Source organism: Geotrypetes seraphini, chromosome 10 (assembly GCF_902459505.1).
Source record: "Geotrypetes seraphini chromosome 10, aGeoSer1.1, whole genome shotgun sequence".
NCBI classification, from domain to species: Eukaryota; Metazoa; Chordata; class Amphibia; order Gymnophiona; family Dermophiidae; genus Geotrypetes; species Geotrypetes seraphini.
The window spans coordinates 58,317,082-58,339,471 of NC_047093.1; the positions used below are offsets into that span (position 1 = coordinate 58,317,082).

General features: G+C 44.3%; 1 protein-coding gene across 2 annotated transcripts in view; it reads right to left on the bottom strand.

Moving 5' to 3' along the window:
- The window catches only part of VAV2 (vav guanine nucleotide exchange factor 2), a 337,587-nt gene that overhangs the window by 273,709 nt on the left and 41,488 nt on the right, over positions 1 to 22,390 (bottom strand). For both annotated transcript variants that reach the window (XM_033962034.1, XM_033962033.1), the window contains exon 2: positions 5,335 to 5,451. In XM_033962034.1, the coding sequence (XP_033817925.1) occupies positions 5,335 to 5,451 (117 nt within the window). The remainder of the gene's footprint in view (positions 1 to 5,334; positions 5,452 to 22,390) is intronic.

A 22,390-nucleotide genomic window follows, 5' to 3' on the forward strand; every position in this document is an offset into this window, starting at 1 on the left:
TGATCAGTCCCAGCCAGATGTACAGATTATAAGTCCAGGTTTCCCTGCTTTCTCATGGGACTCTAGGCAATAGCGCCAGGAAATATTGCACAGAAAAAAAAACTTCCCAGTGCTTGACACTAATAGCATGCAAATTATCTGTGCACTGTTAGTGATAAGCATTGGGAAGTTAAGAGGGAGGAACATGCCTGCTACATGCACACAAGAGTTGTGTGCACCCATCCAGTCAAACTGGTGAGCAAGGAGCCTGTGCTGAGGAATAGAGGCCAGCAGGGAGGAGAGCAAATGAATCGGGCAGTAGGATTCTCCAACGTGTGCACTTGCAAGACAAATATTTACAGCTTTGCCTTAATGCATTCTGACGCCATCTGTGTGTGTGCTGTGTACAGCGCAAGCATCAAGCTCCTCTCCCTGTTTCCTACTATCATTATGAACATGTGGTCTCCTGATCCCCCTCCCCCCCCTTTAGAGCCGAGATCCCTATGATGAAACATCCCTCTTCAGACACTTCAACACCAGCTGGTTTTCAGCGGTAAGAGCAAGGTTGGGTTTGTGCACTGTTTCTGAGCATTAGGAGGGAACAGCTAAGGACATCATTTGCATATGACTGACTATATTTGAATGCTACTGATGACCATCTTTGGTTCACACGCTTTCCCCAGTGTTAGTGTCCTCTGAACCAGAAGCGCAGCCAGTTTTTGATGTCAGGGAGAGCAGACCTTTTGTAAAACAGCCGTCATCATAACTATGGGCTCCTTTTACAAAGGTGCGCTAGCGGTTTTCACGCACGCTTAGCGCACGCTACAATGCCACATGCGCTAGCCGCTACTGCCTCCTTTTAAGCAGGCGTTATTTTTTTGGCTGGCGCACGCTATAGCACGCGCTAATCCTGTGTGTGCGCTAAAAGCGCTAGCGCACCTTTGTAAAAGGAGCCCTACGAATGCAAGGCGAATTCCGTTACTAATAGGAGCTTTAAAACTAACAAAATACGGTTTCCAATAACAAATGCCTCTTCTCATTTTTGAGGTAATTGTTACATTTCTGCTGGTAGCTTTGAGTATAATTTCTTATCCTAATGTTTTACTTATTGTTTGTGATGCTTAATTTACTAAAATGAGTTCCAATCAAATCTTATCTAATCTTTGGTCTTTACCTAATTGTATGGCTACATGTGTATATTTAAAATTGTCAAAAACACTCACAACCTAGAAGGGATGTCCAAAAAATCGTTATGTATCCAAAAACAACATCCAATATTATAGAGTGAAGGAGGTGCTAATGCTGTCATATGGGTGATTGGTACAATCTTATCTGGAATAATGTGCCCAATTCTGGAGGCTGTGCCCCTAACAGTATATAGAAAGAGTGGAGATGCTCCTGATAAAAGACTAAAAAGTGATTCAGTGTCTACACCAAATGGAGCAGGATCTATATCACAGGCTACACTAGAGAAACATAGCGCCAAGGGATATATAACGCCTCAGAGTTATAAATAATGTATAATCACCAAACATTTTTCAGTGCAAAGGATGATCCCAGGTAGTAGATGCAAAAATAATATTAGAAAAAGTATGCTCATGAAAAGGGTGAAGGAAGCAAAACAGTAACCAAATTCAAGAAAACCTGAGGTAAGCAGAATGGTTCTGGCAGATTTATGAGGAGTCTGGATTATAATTTGCCCTTCCTCCCCCCCCAAAAAAAAAAAGGGAAACCCTAAATCTACTATTCAGAGTAAAAATCCTGCTTTACAAGCTTCTCCCCCTTCCCCCAAAATACACACCGGGTGATCAAGTGATGCTATTTAAATACTTAAGTACATCTATCATCATCCTGGACTCGGCATTCAATGGTATAGTATGGGGGGGGGGGGGGGCGATCCGCCCCGGGTACAGTTTTGCTGAAGGTGCAGCACCCCCTCCTACTCTCTGCCCCCCATTCCTCTCCTTGCTGCACGCATGCACCCTTTGCTTTCCCCTGTATCTTTTTACTTTACCAGCATGAGGTTGCTGTCCACATCGGCATCGGCGCTCTCTCTGACGTCACTTGTGGGACCTGAGCCTAGGAGGTGACGTCAAGGGGTGAGCTGACACCGACATGGGCATGCTGCTTACGTCAAACAAGTTACAGAAAAGTCATTTTCCCTCACATTCCTGGGATGGGGGGGAGGGAAGGATGGAAAGTTACTTAAATTGTTGACCTTTGTGACACTCTGACTACTATTTATTATTTCTATAGCGCCGAAAGGCATATGCAGCGCTATACATTTTAACATACAATAGACAGTCCCTGCTCAGAAGAGCTTACAATCTAATTTAGACAGGACTGTCTTTGCTGCTTGATTTGTTGTATATGACAGCTTTGCTTCTGTGCTGCATTATTGTACTTGATTGTATTTTCTTGAAAATTTAATAAATATGATTGCAAAAAAAAAAAAAAAAAAAGGTACGGGGAAAGGGCAGGGAGCGTGCACAGGGCAGGGAAGAAGGCAGGAAACGGGTTCCACCACCCTGGGCGCCTCTCACACTTATTACGCCACTGTCTGCACTCAACCGGGCAAAGAAAAGAGCATCTCAGAATCTTCACAAGCACACAGGAAACAGCAGAAAGCATTTTATTTTCTCTTTCCACCAGCCCCTCCGGCTGTGGAAGTGGCGGGAGTTGCACCTGAAACATCCCATAGCCCTCACCATTTTCATCTGCCTCTCTATGGAGGCCATGGCTGTTGGTGCTGCTCTTTCCTGGCAAAATAATGTCATATCACACCCCCCCTTCCACATTTCTAAGCATGATTACACCAAATCAGAATTACTTTAACGTACTTGTCAAGAAATTACAATTGTGTCTGAAATGAATCAATGAACATGAAACTTCCAGGGTGCAGTGTATATTATGTGATGCTTTTTACTAATTAAGCTTGCAAAATGGCATATCATACCCATGTGATGGCTAAACTGCCCAGATGCATTCTGTTAGAACAACATCCTCCCACTCATGGCTTACTTCTGCTTCTGTTAAGAATCACCGCATTAACGAGTGCCTTTTCAAGAAGACACCTACTGGTTCTTTTTTCAAACAGTGGGATACACTTTACTAATTCCAGAGGTTATGCAGGTAGCTAAATTTATAAATTTATGAAAATCTTAGAAATATTTGGAGTATTGAGATCAAGCAGTATATTTCTGCATTTCGATGGCCACGAATTTGGACTTGGAGAATGGAACGTACAGCGTCAGCATCTATGAGACAAACATTTTTTTCTGTTACATAGATCTTTTTGGACCCCCTGTTAGGTTACATAAGTTAAAAGGTTCTAAATCTAATAGATGCTGGCATTGTCATTTAGACATAGGGATGCTGGATCATCTGTTGTTTCATTGTCCATCGATACTTGGTTTTTGGAAGTCAATTTGGGGACAGATTAGTGCAGTACTAGAATCAGCATTTCCATTAACGTATGAGACAGTCATATGTGGTACAATATTTCATATAAGGCCCCCTACATATCGTTATAAGTGTCGTCTTTTCATAATTATGACTGGGGTGGCAATGCAGATGATTACACAGAATTGGAAGAATGCTGATCGTCTTAACTTCTCCTTTTGGTGGGCAAACTTATGCTCCACATATAGGAATGAGAAAATGAATGCGGATTTGTTAGGGCATAGTAGTACATTTAATTTGATTTGGGGCCCATTGACATCATATATTACATCAGGATAGATATTTTTGAATATTGTATTTGGTAATTCTATGCACAATCAGGGTGGGTGTGAGGGTGGGTAAAAATGTTTGCTATTTATGTTGATTATTTAGTGGAAGGGGTGGGATAAAATGATTCTGTATGAATACTTGTAAATTGTACATGCTTTCAATGCTTTATTGTCTGTTTATAAATCAATGCTTTGCACTGTTAAATATTTTGAAACTTAATAAAATATTTTAAAAAAAAAAAAAAAAAAAAAAAGAAAACTGACCCCAGGTGTGCAACTGTCGCACAGCAGCAGTATGCAAAATGGATAAAAATACAGTCTTTGCTTTCCTGGATTTCTGACCTTAAATCTAAAGGCAGGATAGCACCTAAGTGAACACATTGCCAAGCTCTGCTTCTATGCACATAGCAGTGTGTGATATATCCCTGGTCTTGCCTGCAGCATAGCAAAGAGCAGCTGTAGTAACAAGATTTTTCCAGATGTGGTTAAGAGTACTCAAAAGGGGTTTTTCTTGCACTATTCAGGTGATTTACAGTTGGGGGGAGGGGAGCTTTTCTTTCAGTGATTCTCTTGTGTTTAATAAAAACAAAGGAGTGTGTTATGTCTCGATTGTCTCTCTTTTTTTTTTTTTAAGGTTTAGCAATCTGACTAGTAAGCCCCAACCACTGCTACAGTTCTTTTGTCCATCTCTGCCGTTCCATCTTATGGAGACGCTGCTTACATTGAATTTTTTTTTGCTGCTGTATTCAGCCTAAATTTCTCCAAGATATTTATTTGTAAATTGTGATAGTGGATTCTCTTATTCATTAGAGACTAGAAGGGGTTTTCATTATTAAATATTTTTTTTCCTTTACATTTGCTTTGTTATGGCATCAATTTTTTTTAGCAAGCTTGTTTGCTTGTGATATTACAATGTGTAAATTTATAATTATAAAATAAATTTAAAAAAAACAAAAACTCCTCCAAATTAAATGAAGCCATATATTTGTTCCATAAGACAGTAATTCCTTTCTCCCAGCCCCCAGGTTTTCACACATGGTATAGGATCTCTATCTCAACCAGAGGTGGCCAAAAGGCATCTACTCTAGTAAAACCTTCATTCATATACACTCTTTTAGTGCCCAGTGTCTCCCCACTCGAGCATTGTCCAGAACCTCTTTCCCTGCTCCTCCCCCTCCCAGCTCTACAGTCCCCAATGTATCAAACATCACTGTCCCTTCTCGTCCCCTCGTTGCGACCACCCTGCCTCCATCCTTTGCAGTGCATAGCCTTTGAGAGCTTACACATGTTCAAGGCCTTCATCATCCTGCCCCCTCTGAAGCAAATGTCCTGTCAGAAAGGGAAGGGTATGGTACCCACCCCCTGAATTCTGCTCCTAACACAGATGCCTAGTCTGCCTAGTAGCAGCACCAGCTTTCATCTCAACAGAGCCCATGGAAAGCCAGAATAGGCAGACTGAACAGGTACACGACGCTGGAATGTCTTTGAAAGGTCAGTTACCTTTCGCACATGTGAAATATCTCTCTAGGCCCCAATTTTCCGGCCCAGGCTGATTTCATACTACAGAAAGACCAACCCTAAGTTCTGATGGCATGCAAAAATGTTATCATAAAACTTGCCTTACCTTTCCAAAATCCCTCACGTCGAAGAGCTCAAAGGGATCAAAGAGATCACTATTCCTTAACCCAAACTTGTCATGGCAGACTTTTAAGAATGTCCGGATATTCTTCAAACATAAAAACTGTGAAAGGGAAAAAAAAATAAACATCATAATTCAGGTATTTCTCAAGTCAGTAACTGTCATTTGACATGCAAGTTGAATCCTTTCCCCCTCTTTTACTAAGGTGCGCTAACCAATTAGCGCACGCTAATCGAATTAGCGCGTGCTAAACGCTAACACATCCATAGACTAACATGCAAGCGTTAGCATTTAGAGTGCGCTAAATCGATTAGCGCGCACTAATTGGTTAGCGCACCTTAGTAAAAGAGGGCCTTTGTCTCAGATCAAGGAAAAGCGTCAAAGCAACGAGATCCTTCCCTCCCATGTATGTTATATCAAGACTTACGGCAGAAGAAAACATGTCTATTTTCTTCACACATACACATAACCAAAACACTTGAAACTTAGGGCTCCTTTTACTAAGCCACATTAGGGCTTTATGCGCGGAATGGTGCGCACCAAATTGCCCCGCGCGCTAGACCTTAACGCCAGGATTGAGCTGGTGTTAGTTCTAGCCGCGCAGCGCGGGTTTAGTGTGCACTAAAATGCTGCGTGCACTAAAAACACTAACGCAGCTTAGTAAAAGGAGCCCTCAGAAACTTAAAGCTTGGTTCCAAAATTAAACACCGCCAGAAAAAAGTTTCATTGATTGAACATCAGTGGGCCACCTGTACCAGCTCCGCTCGGGCACATTTGAGCTGACATTGCACAAACAATGAATCTTTGGAATTGCTGGGCTATCAGTTGCAGGTAACCTAAGCTTACCCCCTCTTCTACAAAACTACGCTAGCAGTTTCTAGCGCAAAAAGCCATGCTAAATGGCTTGCGCTGCTCCTGACACTCGTAACGTCAGGAGCAGCGTCGGCCATTCAGGGCGGCTCCCCGCTCTAGAAACTGCTAGCGCAGTTTCGTAGAAGAAGGGGTTAGTATTCCAAGCACACTTTAAATTCACCAAACTCCCGCCAAAATAAAGCTTTTCAGATCCATGTCAGGCTATATTACGAGCAGGGAAGAGAAGGGTAAAAATGTTGATGGGGATGGAGAGAACCAATAAAAAGAAGTGGGAATGGTAAGATGTTTCCAAACCGGATCTTTATTACAAACAAGATTTCAGTATAAAAGACTCAACTCTGTAAGCGTTTTGCTGCTATAACAGCACCTTCTTCGGGAGTCTGTAACAAAAACATTTGTTCACAAATTAACATATATAAAAACAAAAATATAAATAAAAAACATCCCGTGTGAAAACATACTGATTGAAAGTCCAGTATCATATAAAACAACATTGCTCCGTCAAAAATTACAAAGACTAGGAGACACTTGAAGTTACACGGAAATACTTTTAAAACCAATAGGAAGAAATTTTTTTTCACTCAGAGAATAGTTAAGCTCTGGAACACGTTGCCAGAGGATGTGGTAAGAGTGGATAGCGTAGCTGGTTTTAAGAAGGGTTTGGACAAGTTCCTGGAGGAAAAGTCCATAGTCTGTTATTGAGAAAGACAAGGGGGAAGCCACTGCTTGCCCTGTATTAGTAGCATGGAATGTACACCTTGGGTTTTGGCCAGGTACTGGTGACCTAGATTGGCCACTGTGAGAATAGGCTACTGGGCTTGATGAACCGTTGATCTGACCCAGTAAGGCTATTCTTTTGCTCTTAATATCAAAATTCTTAAAATCATTCATAAATACAAACTATAAAACAATGAATATTTAAAAACACAAAGTACTGGTAAAGCCACATCAAAACAACACTTTCTACAATCAAATTAATTATTACCAAAAAAAATATTCATCAATGGTCTTTTTTACGTTCAATAAATTTTTATTAAAAATTTCAAATATGAACATATCATGACACAAATATTCACAGAAATGATTATCAAAACAAACTGATTACAAGAATCAGTACACAAATAATGATAACACTAAAATTAAGCATGCCTAAACACAAGAGAACTAACTGCATGGATGTACATTACCATAGAAAAATGATATTCATTTTAAATATATGTCACTATATTTTATGAGAGGATTCTACATTTTTTTGAAAATGTGCAAACATCCCATTTTTTCCCGCAAACACTCTTTCAACCTAACCCCCTGTTTTACTAAGGTACACTAAGCATTTTTAGAGCCCTAAATCTATGCGCACTAAACGCTAATACATCCATAGACTAACATGCATGCGTTAGCATTTAGCGCATGGTTAGTGCACCTTTGTAAAAGGAGCTCTTAGCAGTTAGATTTACTAAATTCCACCATTCCATATATTCAATTCTTGAAAAGTTCTTCCAGTGAGCAATTATTATTTTTTCTTTAATGTTTTATTTATAATTTTAACCGAACATCAATATACAATAAAAAGAACAATAAGAGGGGCATAATTAAAAAAAAAAAAAAACCAAAAAAAACCCCCACGTCTAAGTCCCCTTTTGGCCTAGGTCCTAAACGCTGAAAGTAGAAGCAGGGAAAATGTCCATTTTCAAAAAAAACGTCCAAAAAGAGGGGTTTTTTCATAATGGCCTGCCTCTACATTCAGCTGTTTAAACGCCCAGACCACCACTACGTCTACACTAACAACATATAATCAACCAAAAAAAAAGCCTAAGTTCCAAACGCCTAACACAAGAGCTTTTAGGCGAAGGAGGGGCCAGCAATGATCGCGGCAGGAGAGATAGCCAATCTCTCCTGCTGTGATCCACCCCTCCCTCCCCCCCCCGATCGGATCGGGCAGGAGGGAGCCCAGGCCCTCCTGCCCGGCAACTCCCCACCCCTCCTGACACGATCGGGGCAGGAGGGAGCCCAAACCCTCCTGCCTCGGCAAGCTGCAACCCCCCGACACGATCGGGGCAGGAGGGAGCCCAAGCTTGGGCTCTGAAGTTCTACAGTACAGATGAGCCTGATTTTTTGAAAGACAAGATAGGAAAACCCAGCAAGATTCAGAGTACAAGACCTGTATAATGGGCATTTGAGCAGGGCCTAATCTCTATCACACTGGCTCCAGCAGATACTTCATTGCCACAGGCCCTGTAGCGGACCACACTATTAACCTGAGTGTTCCATGGTCTGAAACAACCAGTGTCATTGTTCAGTGAAGCAGGGAGGAAAGGAAGCTTGCAAACTGATGCAAATTGCACCTGCTTGCTCAGGAAATTTCAGCACCATCCTGAGAAACATGCAGAAAGAAGCAACACTGGCTCTCATATTTACCCTTAAAGAAGACCTGAGGAAGGCAGCTTTCCATATTTCAGTAGGACTTTCATATCATTAACCTGTTCTTTTTCATGTGGTCTGGAAAGTAGAAATACTGGCACATACTGTAGATGAGGGAGTGCTAGGGGGCATAGGAGACTTACCCACGGTTTTACTAAGGTATGATACGCGTTTTAGCATGCGCTAAATATACACGCACGCTAACACGTCCATAGACTAACATGCACACGTTAGCATTTAGCATGCGCTAAAACGTTTAACACACCTTAGTAAATGGAGTCCTTAAATGCAGTAGGATTTCTAGGGTAACACGCTAACCTGACCGCATGTACCATTAGTAACGCAATAAAACTCCCTTTCCTCTACAGTCACAATACAAAACACTAGCTAGAATCATATTAAAGAGAAGCTCAGGAACACAAAAGACTAATTCAAGGTAATTTTCAGGAGTTAGTCAAAGCTGGAAAAAAAAACCTAAAATTCTTGACTCCCAGTCCTCTGTCCTAGCCAGTACAGCAGTCCCTTTTCTTCATAAAGCACCCTTCCTCTTAGAACTGGATACAAAATAAAAACCAGGCTTACATTCTGCAGACACTGGGCTCTTCTCTATGGGGGTTTTCCTGGACCTTTAATTCACAAAATATAAATTCTTCTGTTTAGCATCCTTTCTGAGGTACTTCTAGATAGCATTAACGGCTGTAACATGACAAATGCACAAAATATTAGGGTCCTTTTACTAAGGTGCGCTAGCATTTTTAGCGAACATACTGGATTGTGCTAGCCGAAAAACTACCACCTGCGGCTAGCATGTGCGGCAATTTAGCGCATGCTATTCTGCACGTTAAGGCCCTAACGCACCTTTGTAAAAGGAGCCCTTAGTGCTTGCTAATGATTAGCACGTGCTAAATGTTAACACGCCCATTATATTCTATATGTGCGTTAGCATTTAGCGCGTGCTAATCGTTAGTGCGCGCTAAATCGATTAGCACACATTAAATCATTAGTAAAAGGACTCTAATATTTTGTGCATTTTGTCATTTATATATGTGGTCAGGTTTTATAGACAAGAAATATAGAATACAGCACAGAAAGACTCACAAGTAGTATGATAAAGTGTCACCCATTTTTTTCTGATATCTACTTCAAGCCACTTTCGGTCAATGAATACTCAGTTCTACTTCTCTTTGACATAGCTCACACCTGTTTCAGAGGTAACTGGAAGGTAAGTTACTTTCATGTACATTTCCTTGTCCCTGGAGGGCTTATAATCTAAGTTTGTACCAGCGGGTGACATGTAGTTACTCATTCCCATTGAACCAGCCCTGAATAACCTGACTACCTGTTTAACAGTACTTCTAGAATGGGCTAAAATCATCAAATCTTGCCTGAACCCAAGTAAAACTGACCACCTGTGATCCCTAACACAAAATGCCTTCTGGAAGCTACAAACTCGTCCTTTAATCACAGGTCAGGAACCTTGGAATGCAGATAAACTCCAACACCTATGCTGATCTCTCAAATTCAAGCAAGCTTCAGGAGCTGCATTAGAGAATGACAAATTTGTCCCTGTCCCCGCAGAAACTCAATTTCCCCGTCCCGTCCCTGTAAGCTCTGCCTTAACAAGTTTCAAACACTTATGATTTTAAAGTGTTTGAGGCTTGTGTAGAAGAGGGCGGAGCTTGCAGGAATGGGGTAGGGACAGGAAAAGAACTAGCGAGGACGGGACGGGAAAATGAGTTCCTGTGGAGACGGGGAAAAATTTGTCCCCATGTCATTCTCTACTTGGGAGAACAGAATAGCAAACTGAATAAATAGTGTGAAAATTTCATTCTCTGATAACCAGACCAGAGCTGGTATTGTGACATCATAATGCCTCATTCAACCAATGTCTAAGAGTCAACCTCATCAGTGATGTCACAATGGCTTGGTTGTCCTTTACTTGGCTCACTTTTACTACATTTTTATTTCTAGAGTGGTGCAGCTGCATCTCTCATCTACTGTGTGACAACTACGATGTCTCTCTTCACACATTAAGATGAAAAATCTTATCACAGTTGTTTACACCATGGTAACATCAAGACTGTGATGCAATCTACATCAGTGTGACTATGAAGAGTTTGCATCAGTTCCAATTGATTCAGAGTCGAAATTTGTAAGCAACATTGTCGCATCACACTATTCCTGCATAAACGTTACTGGTTATCAGTAAAATACAGGGCTAAATTTAAAACTTCATGTCTGACCTTTGAGGGGATTAAAAGGAAATGGGCCAGAGTACTTGGAAGAACAGGATCTCCCTCTATGTACCTCCAAGGTCACAAAAATCCTTCCAAAGAGACTTCTCCGGAGTAGCCCCCACACTCTGGAATGCACTCCCACAAAGATTTTGTTCTACACAAGATTATCTCTACTTCAGGAAGCAGGCAAAAGCTTGGCTTTTCTCCCAATCCTTTAATAGATGAAGCATTTAACTAGCTAGCCACACAAACACAAAGACTAACACCGGCTACAAATTCTGTAGCGGGACTTGCTTATCCACTTCTGCTCTAGCTCAGTGTTCTTCAACCTTTTGACACCTATGGACCGGCGGAAATAAAATAATTATTTTGTGGACCGGCACCGGTCCGCGGACTGGCAGTTGAAGAACATTGGGCTAAGCCGTGCCCATCTCCACCCAATCTCCACCGCAGACCCCACCCCCATAACAGTACTAGTTGTAACACCATTTTTTCCATCCATTTTTCATACATACACACATACAATATAATCATATTAACAACACATAATGGTTAACCACAAAATTAAAATACACAAAGCACAGTGTATGCTTTTCAACATTCATTCCTACCAGAAAACAGATAACCCTATGCAAATGCAGGACCAAAAACTAAAAGTACTAATATTCACAAACAAACCCTAAGATGCAAGACTCTGCAAGCAGTACAACCCCAGAGGAAAAGAAACAAATGCATTTCTTCCTGAACAGACAGCAGATATAAAATCACTAAATAAAAAAAATAAAAGCATTTCCCTTACCATTGTTGATTCTCTCACTCCATGTGCTTTGCCTTCTGGCTTTGCCTTCTGGCCCCCTCCCCCAGTGTTAGCTTCAGGCCGGTCCACGGTGCGATCAAAGCAGGGTCTTTGGGTCAGCTCCCTGAGTGCTGCATTGCACAAAGCTGTGGGAAGTGGCTCCTCGCGCACATCCCGCACCTCATCTGGAAGCCTTCCCTCTGACGTTGCGATGTCAGAGACAAGGCTTCCGGTCAGGCACAGGCCACGGGTAGGAGCCTTTTCCCATGGCTTTGTGCACTGCAGCACTCAGGGAACCAGCCCAAAGACGCCGCACTGATCGTACCAAGGACCAGCGGCTACAGAACAATCTCTTGGGCCTGATGGAGGTGCCGGCCCTGTGGACCGGCAGAAAATTTCTGCGGACCAGTGGTTGAAGAACACTGCTCTAGCTGAAATCATTTTCCAGCACTTTTTCTGACTCCATGTGTAATTTTTCCTTAGGTTAGTCACCATTATTTTTTATTTAACTCCTACTACTCTATCTTATCATTCTATGGAGCTCATTTTCAAAAAAGAAAAATGTCTAAAAAGTGGAATAAAAGGGGCAGATGGACATTTTTCTTGACAAATTCTTCTAATTCGCTATTTTCTAGACAAATATCTATGCTGTTCATTTGCAGTTCACCTAAATCTCAAAGGGGCATGTTAGAGGCGTGGTGTGGGTGGGACTAGGGCAGGCTCATGACTTGGACAATTTACTGCCATAATCAAACATTTAAAAATATGTCCAAGATACAATTTGGATGTTTGGGGCTAGACCTGTTTTAACAACGAATAAGTGCCAAAACGATGCCCATAATGATGACTGGAGAAATACAAGCTTAACCCCCACACACTTCTCCAGTGGTCACTGACCTCCTTCCCCCCGCCCCCCAAAGATCTGAATGAAATAGTGTGTACTTGCCTGTATGATAGCTCAGATATTATGGCCAGTCCTAGTAAAGCAGCAATCAGGCTCCTGGAGTAACCTGGTGGGTGATGTAGTAAACCACAGAGATGGGGTCTCAGGGCCATACATTTACAGTGGAATTTGTGAACCTTCCAAACCCCATCCTAAACTCACTGTACCCACATATAGGTGTCAGCTGCAGGTATAAAAGGTTATTGGAGTGGTGTACAGTTGGGTACAGCGGGTTTTGCAGGCTCACCATCATATATAATAAAACCCTAGCCACGCATGCGCACTCAAATCTGTGTGCTTCCATGATCTCTGATCTGTGAGATGTAGGTCCGTGGCCGCAGGAGTGCGCATGCGCGAGTCCCCAGCCTTACTGCTTCCCAGCACCTACCTACAAAGGACTGGCTGCCAGCATTGGACTCCCTGCTCTCCAGATCGTGGTGTCAGCTCCTCTCATGAGCCACACCAGCATTGGAGAAGGCTTCCGACGCTGGCGGGGATCGAGAGGAGCAACTGCAACACTCGCCGGGAGCAGGCCAGACCCCGGGCCGGGCATGGAAGTGCCGACAAAGAGACTCCAGCCGCGCGACTCAATGGGACCAGGCAGGCAGCCACGTGAGGGAGGGAAACAGAATGAAAATAAAAAGGTAACGTGCAGGGAGAAGCTGACCTGCCTGTAGGAAACGCGATAAGGGAAGGGGGGGGCCCTTGGAGCAGGCTAGACTGCGGGAGGGAAGGGGGAGGGGCCAAAAGGAGCAGGCCACATCGTGGTAAGAGTAGGGAAGGGGGGTGGGGAAAATGCTGCTACTGCTGCACAGGGATCTGGAGGGGAATGGAAATACCTGCTGCTGCTGCACAGGGAAGTGGAGGGCAGGGCCGCCATCAGGGCAGTACTATCAGTCCTGCATTCAGGGGCCCGGAGCTGACAGGGGGCCCGGGCCAGTAGCGTACCTAGGGGGGGGGGCGGTGCGCCCCGGGTGCACGCCCCAAGGGGGTGCACAGGAGAGAGAGCTGAACGGGGACGATGGGGACCCGCGGGGTTAAATATAACTCAAGCCGCGAGGCTCGTCTTCTACTCCGACTGCCCTGCCGCTCACACAGCCGATCGGAAGTCTTCCCCGACGTCAGAGCTGACGTCGGAGGGCGGGCTTAAGCAAAGCCCGCCCTCCGACATCAGCGCTGAAGTCGGGGAAGACTTCTGGTTGGCTATGTGTGCGCAGCGGGACAGGCAGGAAATAGAAGACAAGCCTACGTGGCTCGAGCTACATTTTGCTGAGAAAGTTGCTAAGATGGGCTGGGAGGCAAACGGGGAACACAAAAGGGGGAGGGAGTGCGTTTTGGACACAAGGCATGAACTTGGGAGAGAGGAAGGGAGGGAAAGAGATGCTGAGGTGGGGGAGGGAATGGGTTTTTGGACACAGAAGGCATGGACTTGGGAGAGAGGAAGGGAGGGAAAGAGATGCTGAGGTGGGGGAGGGAATGGGTTTTTGGACACAAGGCATGGACTTGGGAGAGAGGAAGGGAGGGAAAGAGATGCTGAGGTGGGGGAGGGAATGGGTTTTTGGACACAGAAGGCATGGACTTGGGAGAGAGGAAGGGAGGGAAATAGATGCAGAGGTGGGGGAGGGAATGCATTTTTGGACACAGAAGGCATGGACTTGGGAGAGAGGAAGGAAGGGAGGGAAAGAGATGCTGAGGTGGGGGAGGGAATGTGTTTTTGAACACAGAAGGCAAGGACTTGGGAGAGAGGAAGGGAGGGAAAGAGATGGTTGTGTACACGGGGAATAGAAGAAAGGAGAATTTTTGGTCATACGGAGGGAGTGAGGTACAGACAGTGGCATACCAAGGTGGGGGTGGGGGCGGTCTGCCCCGGGTTTACGCCCCAAGGGGGTGCACAGCTGGCCAGTGTTCTCCCTAGGCTGGCAAACTGCGTCTCTTTAGCCACTTGAGTGCCACCGCTGCCATTGGGAACAGGCCGGTGCCAAGTTCTCCCTGCTTTTCCCTGTGGGGCCAACCAACTCTCGCCACCCGCATCAATTCTGACGTCAGAGAGGACGTTCTGGGCCAGCAAATCGCTGCCTGGCTGGCCCAGAACGTCCTCTCCGACGTTAGAATTGACGTTGAGTGGCGAGAGTTGGTCGGCCTCGCGGGGAAGAGAAGCAGGGCGAACTCGGCGCCGGCCTGTTCACGATAGCGGCAGTGGCAGCCTCTTCCCCAGTGGCGGTGGCAGCATTTTCCCAATGGTGGTGGCATAGGGGAGGGCAAGGAGAAAGAAAGAAAGGGGGGGGCAGGGAGCCAGAAAAAAAAAAAAAAGAAAGGGGGCTGGGTGAAACAAAGAAAAATGGGGTACGGAGAGAGAGAGAAAGACAGACATACAGAATGAAAGGGGTATGGAGAGAGAGAAAAAAGAAAGAAGGGGGCAGGGTGAAACAAAGAAAAAGTTTAGGGAGGGAATGAGGTCTGGAGGAGAGGAAGTATACAGGAGGCTGAAAGAAGGGAAGAAATATTGGATGCACAGTCAGAAGAAAAAAGTGCAACCAGAGACTGATGAAATTACCAAAGGTAGGAAAATGATTTTATTTTCAATTTAGTGATCAAAATGTGTCCATTTTGAGAATTTATATATGCTGTCTATATTTTGCACTATGGCCCCCTTTTACTAAACCGCAATAGCGTTTTTTAGCGCAGGGAGCCTATGAGCTTCAAGAGCAGCGTGGGGCATTCAGCGCAGGTCCCTGCACTAAAAACCGCTATCGCGGTTTAGTAAAAAGGGAGGGGGAATATTTGTCTATTTTTGTATGGTTGTTACTGAGGTGACATTGCATAAAGTCATCTTCCTTGACCTCTTTGAAAACCCACAGAATATAAATGATAATTAACATTTTCTCTGCGTACAGCGTGCTTTGTGTTTTTAAAATTTTATTGTTGGTAGATCATTTTGACTTGGCCACAAAGGTAAGGGGGAGGGAGGGGAGCTGCTGAAAGAGTCTACCTTGACGTGGTTGCAGGCTTACAAATCTTTTGGTCAAAGAGTGCGGCGACAGAGAAAAGTTTGTGTGTATTCGGCCCATGGAAGAAGGGGGGGAAGGGGGGGAAGGGGTGCATGGGGGGCCCAATAGGATTGCTTAGTAAGGGGCCCAGAAATTTCTGATGGCGGCCCTGGTGGAGGGGGAGGGAAATGCAGGGAAAGAATGACAGACAGACAGCAGGAAGGAGGGAGACAGAAAGAAAGGAGGAAAGACACAGGGGCAGGGAGAGGGACAGAAAGACAGAGAAAGGGGGCCAGGGAGAGAGAGAGACAGTGGGAGGGAGAGAGACAGAAAGACAGACAGACATATATTCTAGCACCCATTAATGTAACGGGCTTAATGACTAGTACAATATAAAGGGGATATGGTGAGATGTGTACCTGGGACATTTTATTTGAGGTTCACTACAGTGCCCCACTGTTCTGCTGGGATGTCTGTGTGGCCAATCCACCCAAAAATGTTGGCCTCTCCTATATCCCAATGGCTTGTTCTGTGCATTTTTATTTTTTTTTAGGATGTGTTTTTTCTACAAGTGTTCCAAAAGATAGATGCAAAGGTGAAAATTTTGTAAATGGCATCTAGAAAGGTAGGGGCCTATCTCTTTTCAATCACACCTAACTTAAAATGTAGGCTAGGGTTTTAAAGGCCTACATAACAGGCCCCTAAGTCCTTTAGAGAATCCTGCCTAGCGGCACCTAAGTCCTTCTCCACCCCTAAACACACCTACTTTGGAGTTAGGCGCTGCTAGGCACCATGCAATAAATGCCTATCTTTTTGTAGAATCATGCCTAAGATAGGCACTATCACCCAATTAATTCAATTATGAGCTTGTTAAAGCTCATAATTGAAGCCCATTTTACTAAGCCACGGTAGAGGTTTCTACCACAGCCCGAAGCTCTAAATATTCTAATGACACATTCATAGAATTCCTATGAGCAGTGGAGCAGCATCAGAGCATTTATCGCCCTGAGCCGCAGTAGAAACCTCTACTGCGGCTTAGTAAAAAAAGGGGGGGGGGAGGGTAAGTTAGGTGCCTTTTATAGAATTTCCCCCACAGAGCACAAACACAGCCATGTTCAAAAAAAATAAGACATTTTGCAGTTTTGAAAATGGGCATGTTTGGTACAGTCGACTCTATCTAAGTGCACGTCGGTTAAGCGCATGCTTCGGTTATCCGCACCTGACCACCATAGTCCCGTTTTTGGTTTTTTTTTTACATTAAAGCCAATGGATGTAAACTCCGGATATTTGCAATTCTGATAAGCACACAATCCGCTTATGCGCACTGATGTCATAGGTCCCACCTCTATTCTTTCACGTAAGTTCACTCCGGTTAAAAGCAATCACGTAAATGAACCATGTGTTTCGGAACAGAAGTCTATGCCTGACCATGTGTTCAAACTTTCAGAACTGCACTGTGGCGTCGTGTGGACAAAAATCATTGTTTTTGGCTGAACATGTCCACCATGCTGATGTTAGACGCCACTAAGACGTTGTCATTACAGTATACATGTACATACATTGGAAGGACCTGTCCCCTGAGAGTGGTGTACTCCAGGTCCTCCTGCAGTTGCTCACACAGATGAACTACAGCGGGGGTCGGCAACCTGCGGCTCCAGAGCCGCATGCGGCTCTTTTCCACCTTTGCTGCGGCTCCGGTAGTGTGTCACGCAGGCATGCAGCTTACAAGTCCGGCGTCGCGGCGGGAAATAGCCATGCTGAGCAGTGAGCTCAGCACATACACAGATGAAAGCCTTGCTTGCTGATTGGTCCGGCGGCCCCGCCCCGCCATGCCGCCGGACCAATCAGCAAGCAAGGCTTTCATCTGTGTAGTGCTGAGCTCACTGCTCAGCATGGCTATTTCCCGCCGCGACGCTGGACTTGTAAGGTGCACACCTGAAAAAGAAATCATCCTGGCCGGGGTCGGTGTCATGCTCCGGAGATCTACAGCCTTCCTATCTCCCTCTCCCTTCTACCTGCTTCTGGCCACATCCCCTGCTCCGCGGCTCTCTTCGGCAACTCAGCAGCAGCGATCGACACAAGCTTCTGACGTCGGGGCCTACCCTCTGTGAGTCCCGCTTGTTTCAACTTCCTTTTTCCACAAAGGCGGGACTCGTAGAGGGAAGGCCTCGATGTCGGCAGCTTGTCTTGATCACTGCTGCTGACGAGTTGCTGAAGAGAGCCGCGGAGCAGGGGGGGTGTTGCCAGGTGCAGGTAGAAGGGAGAGGGCCAGATGCAGGACTCGTGGGTGAGGGAGGAGAAGAGAGAGAGAAAGAGAGAGGGGAGGGAAACAAAAGGAAATATTTCATACTGGGCTGGGCCGGAGTGGAGGGAGGGTGGAAAGATTCTAGCTACAGGGTGCAGTAACAAAGGAAAAGGGGGGAAAGCTGAAAATGGAGATAGTGACACAAAGAAGAGAAAGGGTAAGCAGGACCTACTGAATAAGGATAGAGATACAGAGGGGACATGAAGAGGAGGTGAAATAGAGACATAGAAGTAATGCTGAAAAAGTGTGTGGGGGGAGATAAAGACATTGAAAGGGCAAATGGTGAACATGGCGTAAAGATAAGGACAGAGACAAATGAAGATTCTGAAAAAGTGGTGAGATAGGGATATAGGTGAGATGGACACAAAGAAGGGTGATGCTGGAAAATAGGTGGAATGGTAATTCTGACAGACACAGAAGGGAAATGCTGGATCAAGGAGAGATGGGGCTCAGGCTGGATGGAATGAGGAGAAATGCCTTGTTGGCCCGGAACTTCCTCTCCTACGTCAGAATTGACGTCAGGGAACGGAATGCTGGTCAGCGCAACACTTCTGCAGGGAAAGCTTGGGACGGCGGTGGCTTGGGGGCTGTTCCCCGATTGCGGTGGCAGCAAACCGAGTGGCTTGGGGGACGTCACGGAGACAGAAAGAAGGGGGAACAGGGAGACAGAAAGAAAAAGTTGGGGGAGAGAATGAGGTCTGGAGGAGAGGAAACATACAGGAGGCTGAAAGAAAGGAAGAAAGATTGGATGCACAGTCAGAAGAAGAAAGTGCAACCAGAGACTCATGAAATCACCAAATAGCAAAGGTAGGAAAAATGATTTTATTTTCAATTTAGTGATACTGTATATAGCATTAAGATAAGAAACAATATATGCAGTGTTAGATTTGTTTTATAATGGTTTTGCGGCTCCAAGTTTTTTTTTTCTTTTCGAAAACGGGTCCAAGTGGCTCTTTATGTCTTAAAGGTTGCAGACCCCTGAACTACAGTATGGTCTCCCAATTAAAGCGATAGAGACCTGTACACTGCTTTCAAACGTAGCGAAGCTGTTGGCTTTAAGGTGCCTGCCTGTTGAATATGAAAGCAACAAAAAACAAGGGATAATCGCAAACTTCAAACGTCATTATAGGTCCCTCGTCCTAAGATATGTGATGGCAGTGATCGATGCAAGCACGGAATCCTGTCCCCGAGCCGCTGATCTCGCGAGAAAAATGGCGGTGCTCGACTCTCTTCACATGGTACTCCGAGTAAGCGCACATTCCATTTAAGCCAGGGGTCTCAAAGTCCCTCCTTGAGGGCCGCAATTCAGTCAGGTTTTCAGGATTTCCCCAATGAATATGCATGAGATCTATGTGCATGCACTGCTTTCAATGCATATTCATTGGGGAAATCCTGAAAAACCCGACTGGATTGCAGCCCTCAAGGAGGGACTTTGAGATCCCTGGTTTAAGCACACATGATGAACCGGTCCAAAGGGCTTGCACTTAAGCGGAGTCGACTGTACTGGATTTTTTTGTGCATGTTCTGCAAAAAGTCTAAACTTGGATTTAGATGTCATATTGAAAATGCCCCTTCACATGTTCCATATCCCTATGCTGTTTATTAAGATGTTTTAAACCAATGTTTCCCAACCCTGTCCTGGAAGACCACCAGCCAGTCGGGTTTTCGGGATAACCCTAATGAATATGCATGAGATTTGCATATAATAGAGGTGACAGGCATGCAAATCTGCTCTATGCATATTCGTTAGGGTTATCCTGAAAACCTGACTGGCTGGTAGTCCTCCAGGACAGGGTTGGGAACCACTGTTTTAAACTGTATTGGGTTCATATGTAAACAGCACACTATTCCAGAATATGTATTATCTGAACATGATTTCTGCTGTAATTGTCCATTGCCTATAGTCAGCTTATTCCTGCTGTGTTCTGCCTTGGGAGAATTTATTCAAAAAGGCAGTAAATGCCCTAATAAATAAATAATCAGCTCTTGGGTGACTGCAACCATCCTCTCTATGAGTAAAGAGAAGTTATTGCATAAGGATTCAGTGCTGAAAGAGTTAATATTTAATTTACAAAGGCATTGGCGTCTTAGTGTGAACCTCCCAAATTTTACCCAAAATATTACAGCAAATATCTAGGTTATCTTTGGAATAATGCAATTGTTAATAACTAAAAGCCCCCATTTGATGAAGCCGGGTTAGGTTTTTTTTTTTTGATCGCAAGGCTTCGTAAAAGGGGAGGGGGGAGGAGAAACTGGAAGTCACCATGGATTATTCCTTCAAAATCACATCCAAAGATGTAAATTATCTTCAGAAAAAAAATCACATTTTATTTGCAAATTAAATTTGTGTAGTGGGGGTAGGAATTTCATAAAAGGTATCTATAAAAAATTTTTAAAATGTATCTATTTTGTGCACACTTTAAATTAAAAAAAAAAAGCTCACAGAATTATCACAGTATTAGGCAAATGCTCCCACACAAATTTATCCCCCCTTTTACTAAAGTGTAGCAGTTTTTAGTGCTGGTCGCAGCGGAAACAGCTCCGACGCTCGTAGAATTCCTATGAGAGTTGGCGCTAAAAACCAAGCTACACTTTTGTAAAAAGAGAGTGTTACAGCTCTTCCAAGGGAAATGCAATTGTGTGTGCGTACACAAGTATTTTATAGCATTCATCCTTCCCTTGCCACTCTGCCCCAGCTCAGAACAAATGCTGCTCCTGGGAACACTTATACATGGACCCCCTATATAAGCACTCTCACATTCACCTCTTCCTGACTTCGACATTTCTGCTGCCTTTAGGGGTGACACGCATGTTGTATTACAGGTCTGTGGTCATTTGGCAGGGGTTGGAGCAGATGACGGCAGGATTTTTAATAAGCAAAAATTTGCCCAAGTATCTTGAGTCCTTCACATTCCCAGGAACTATATATGTCACTTTCGGTAGTCACAGTCCAACTCGGAGATTCACTTGAAACATACTCTCATATTGCAGATGTCTGACTTTTCTTAGGAGTGAAGGAGTGGCCTAGTGGTTAGGGCTGCAGCTTTAGCACTCTGTGGTTCAAACCCAGTACTGCTCCTTGTGACCCTGGGCAAGTCACTTAAAACTCCATTGCCTCAGATACATTAGTCAGTTTGTGAGCCCACCAGAAATACTCGAGTACCTGAATGTAAACCACTTAGGCTATAAGTGGTCTATAAATAAAATAAATAAATCTCTGCGCTCTTCATAAAACTGTTAGAAGTGCACTACTTTATATCTAAGTACCAAGGTCACTCTAACAACACCTAGTCAATGCAAAAACTGAGATGATAGCCTGGTTCAGAAGAGGAAACAGTTAGTCTTCAGTGCTGGCAAGATAAGTGTAGAGGAAATCCCAGCTGTTGCAGGACTTAATATTCTGAGCACAACCAGATGTGGCCCATTCATAACTAGCACCATATGGATGCAAGCTAGAACCACTTTCCTCACAGTGGCTAAAAGAAAGTGTTATACTCATGTGTAACTTTGTGCCCAAGCTAACATATAATGCTCTCCACGGGACTGAAGTCCGTTTGTCTTCTGATTGTTTATCTCAAAGGCTAATGATATCAGGAGGAGAACTAGCTTTAGTCTTTCTCCTCGACTTCCCATCTGACAGCCACTAGTTGGCATGTGTATGATAACATAAGGGCCACAGTTCAAATCCCGGTAGACAAATGTTCACAGTACCGCATAACCTTTCTACTACCACAGATAACGTCAACGGGCCCAAGAGTTCATCACAGTTCATTCTTTCTGCTCTACCACTACCCAGACTTTCATTTCTCCCTAGATGTATGTACAGCTTCAGTTCTTAGCCTGGCACATTCCACCAGCACCGGATTTGCACAATTTGTGTCAACAGCATGGACCATATGACCTAACTCAAGCTTAGAGATGGAACATATGACATGTGCTTTCCTCGTCCAGTCTACCAGTTGTCCATTAAAACCTTCTAAACCATGAATGACTTGGAGGATATCCAGGTATTCTTGCCCTGTAACACATGGCAGGAACACTGCAGGACTAGATGGCTTCCATTGCATGAGACAGCATGCTCTGGAGCTGGGCTAGACACAGTCCCTTAGGAACTTCTCCCAGTGCCAACACGTGGAAGACATGATTTAGGAGTGACTTAGAGGGGTGCCTCAAAATGCTCCAGTTATTAGGCTGAAACCTCATCTTCCTGTGGCAGAACAAAATGATTAAAACCAGACAGGAATAATTCCCCATAAACTCAACTCCGCTATTCTGCTACATTCTCTGCTATCATACAGAAGGCCAGAAAATCAGCAAAACTAGATTTAATTTTCACCAGTTCCTCTCAGCTTTCCCATGCAAATGACAGCAGTCCTTTCAAGATTAGCCCAGACTTTTGAGTCAAGGATTAACTCCGAATATTGCGTAAAACATTCTTCTTAACAAATCCATGTCACCTATCAAGCCAAGAGCTACCAG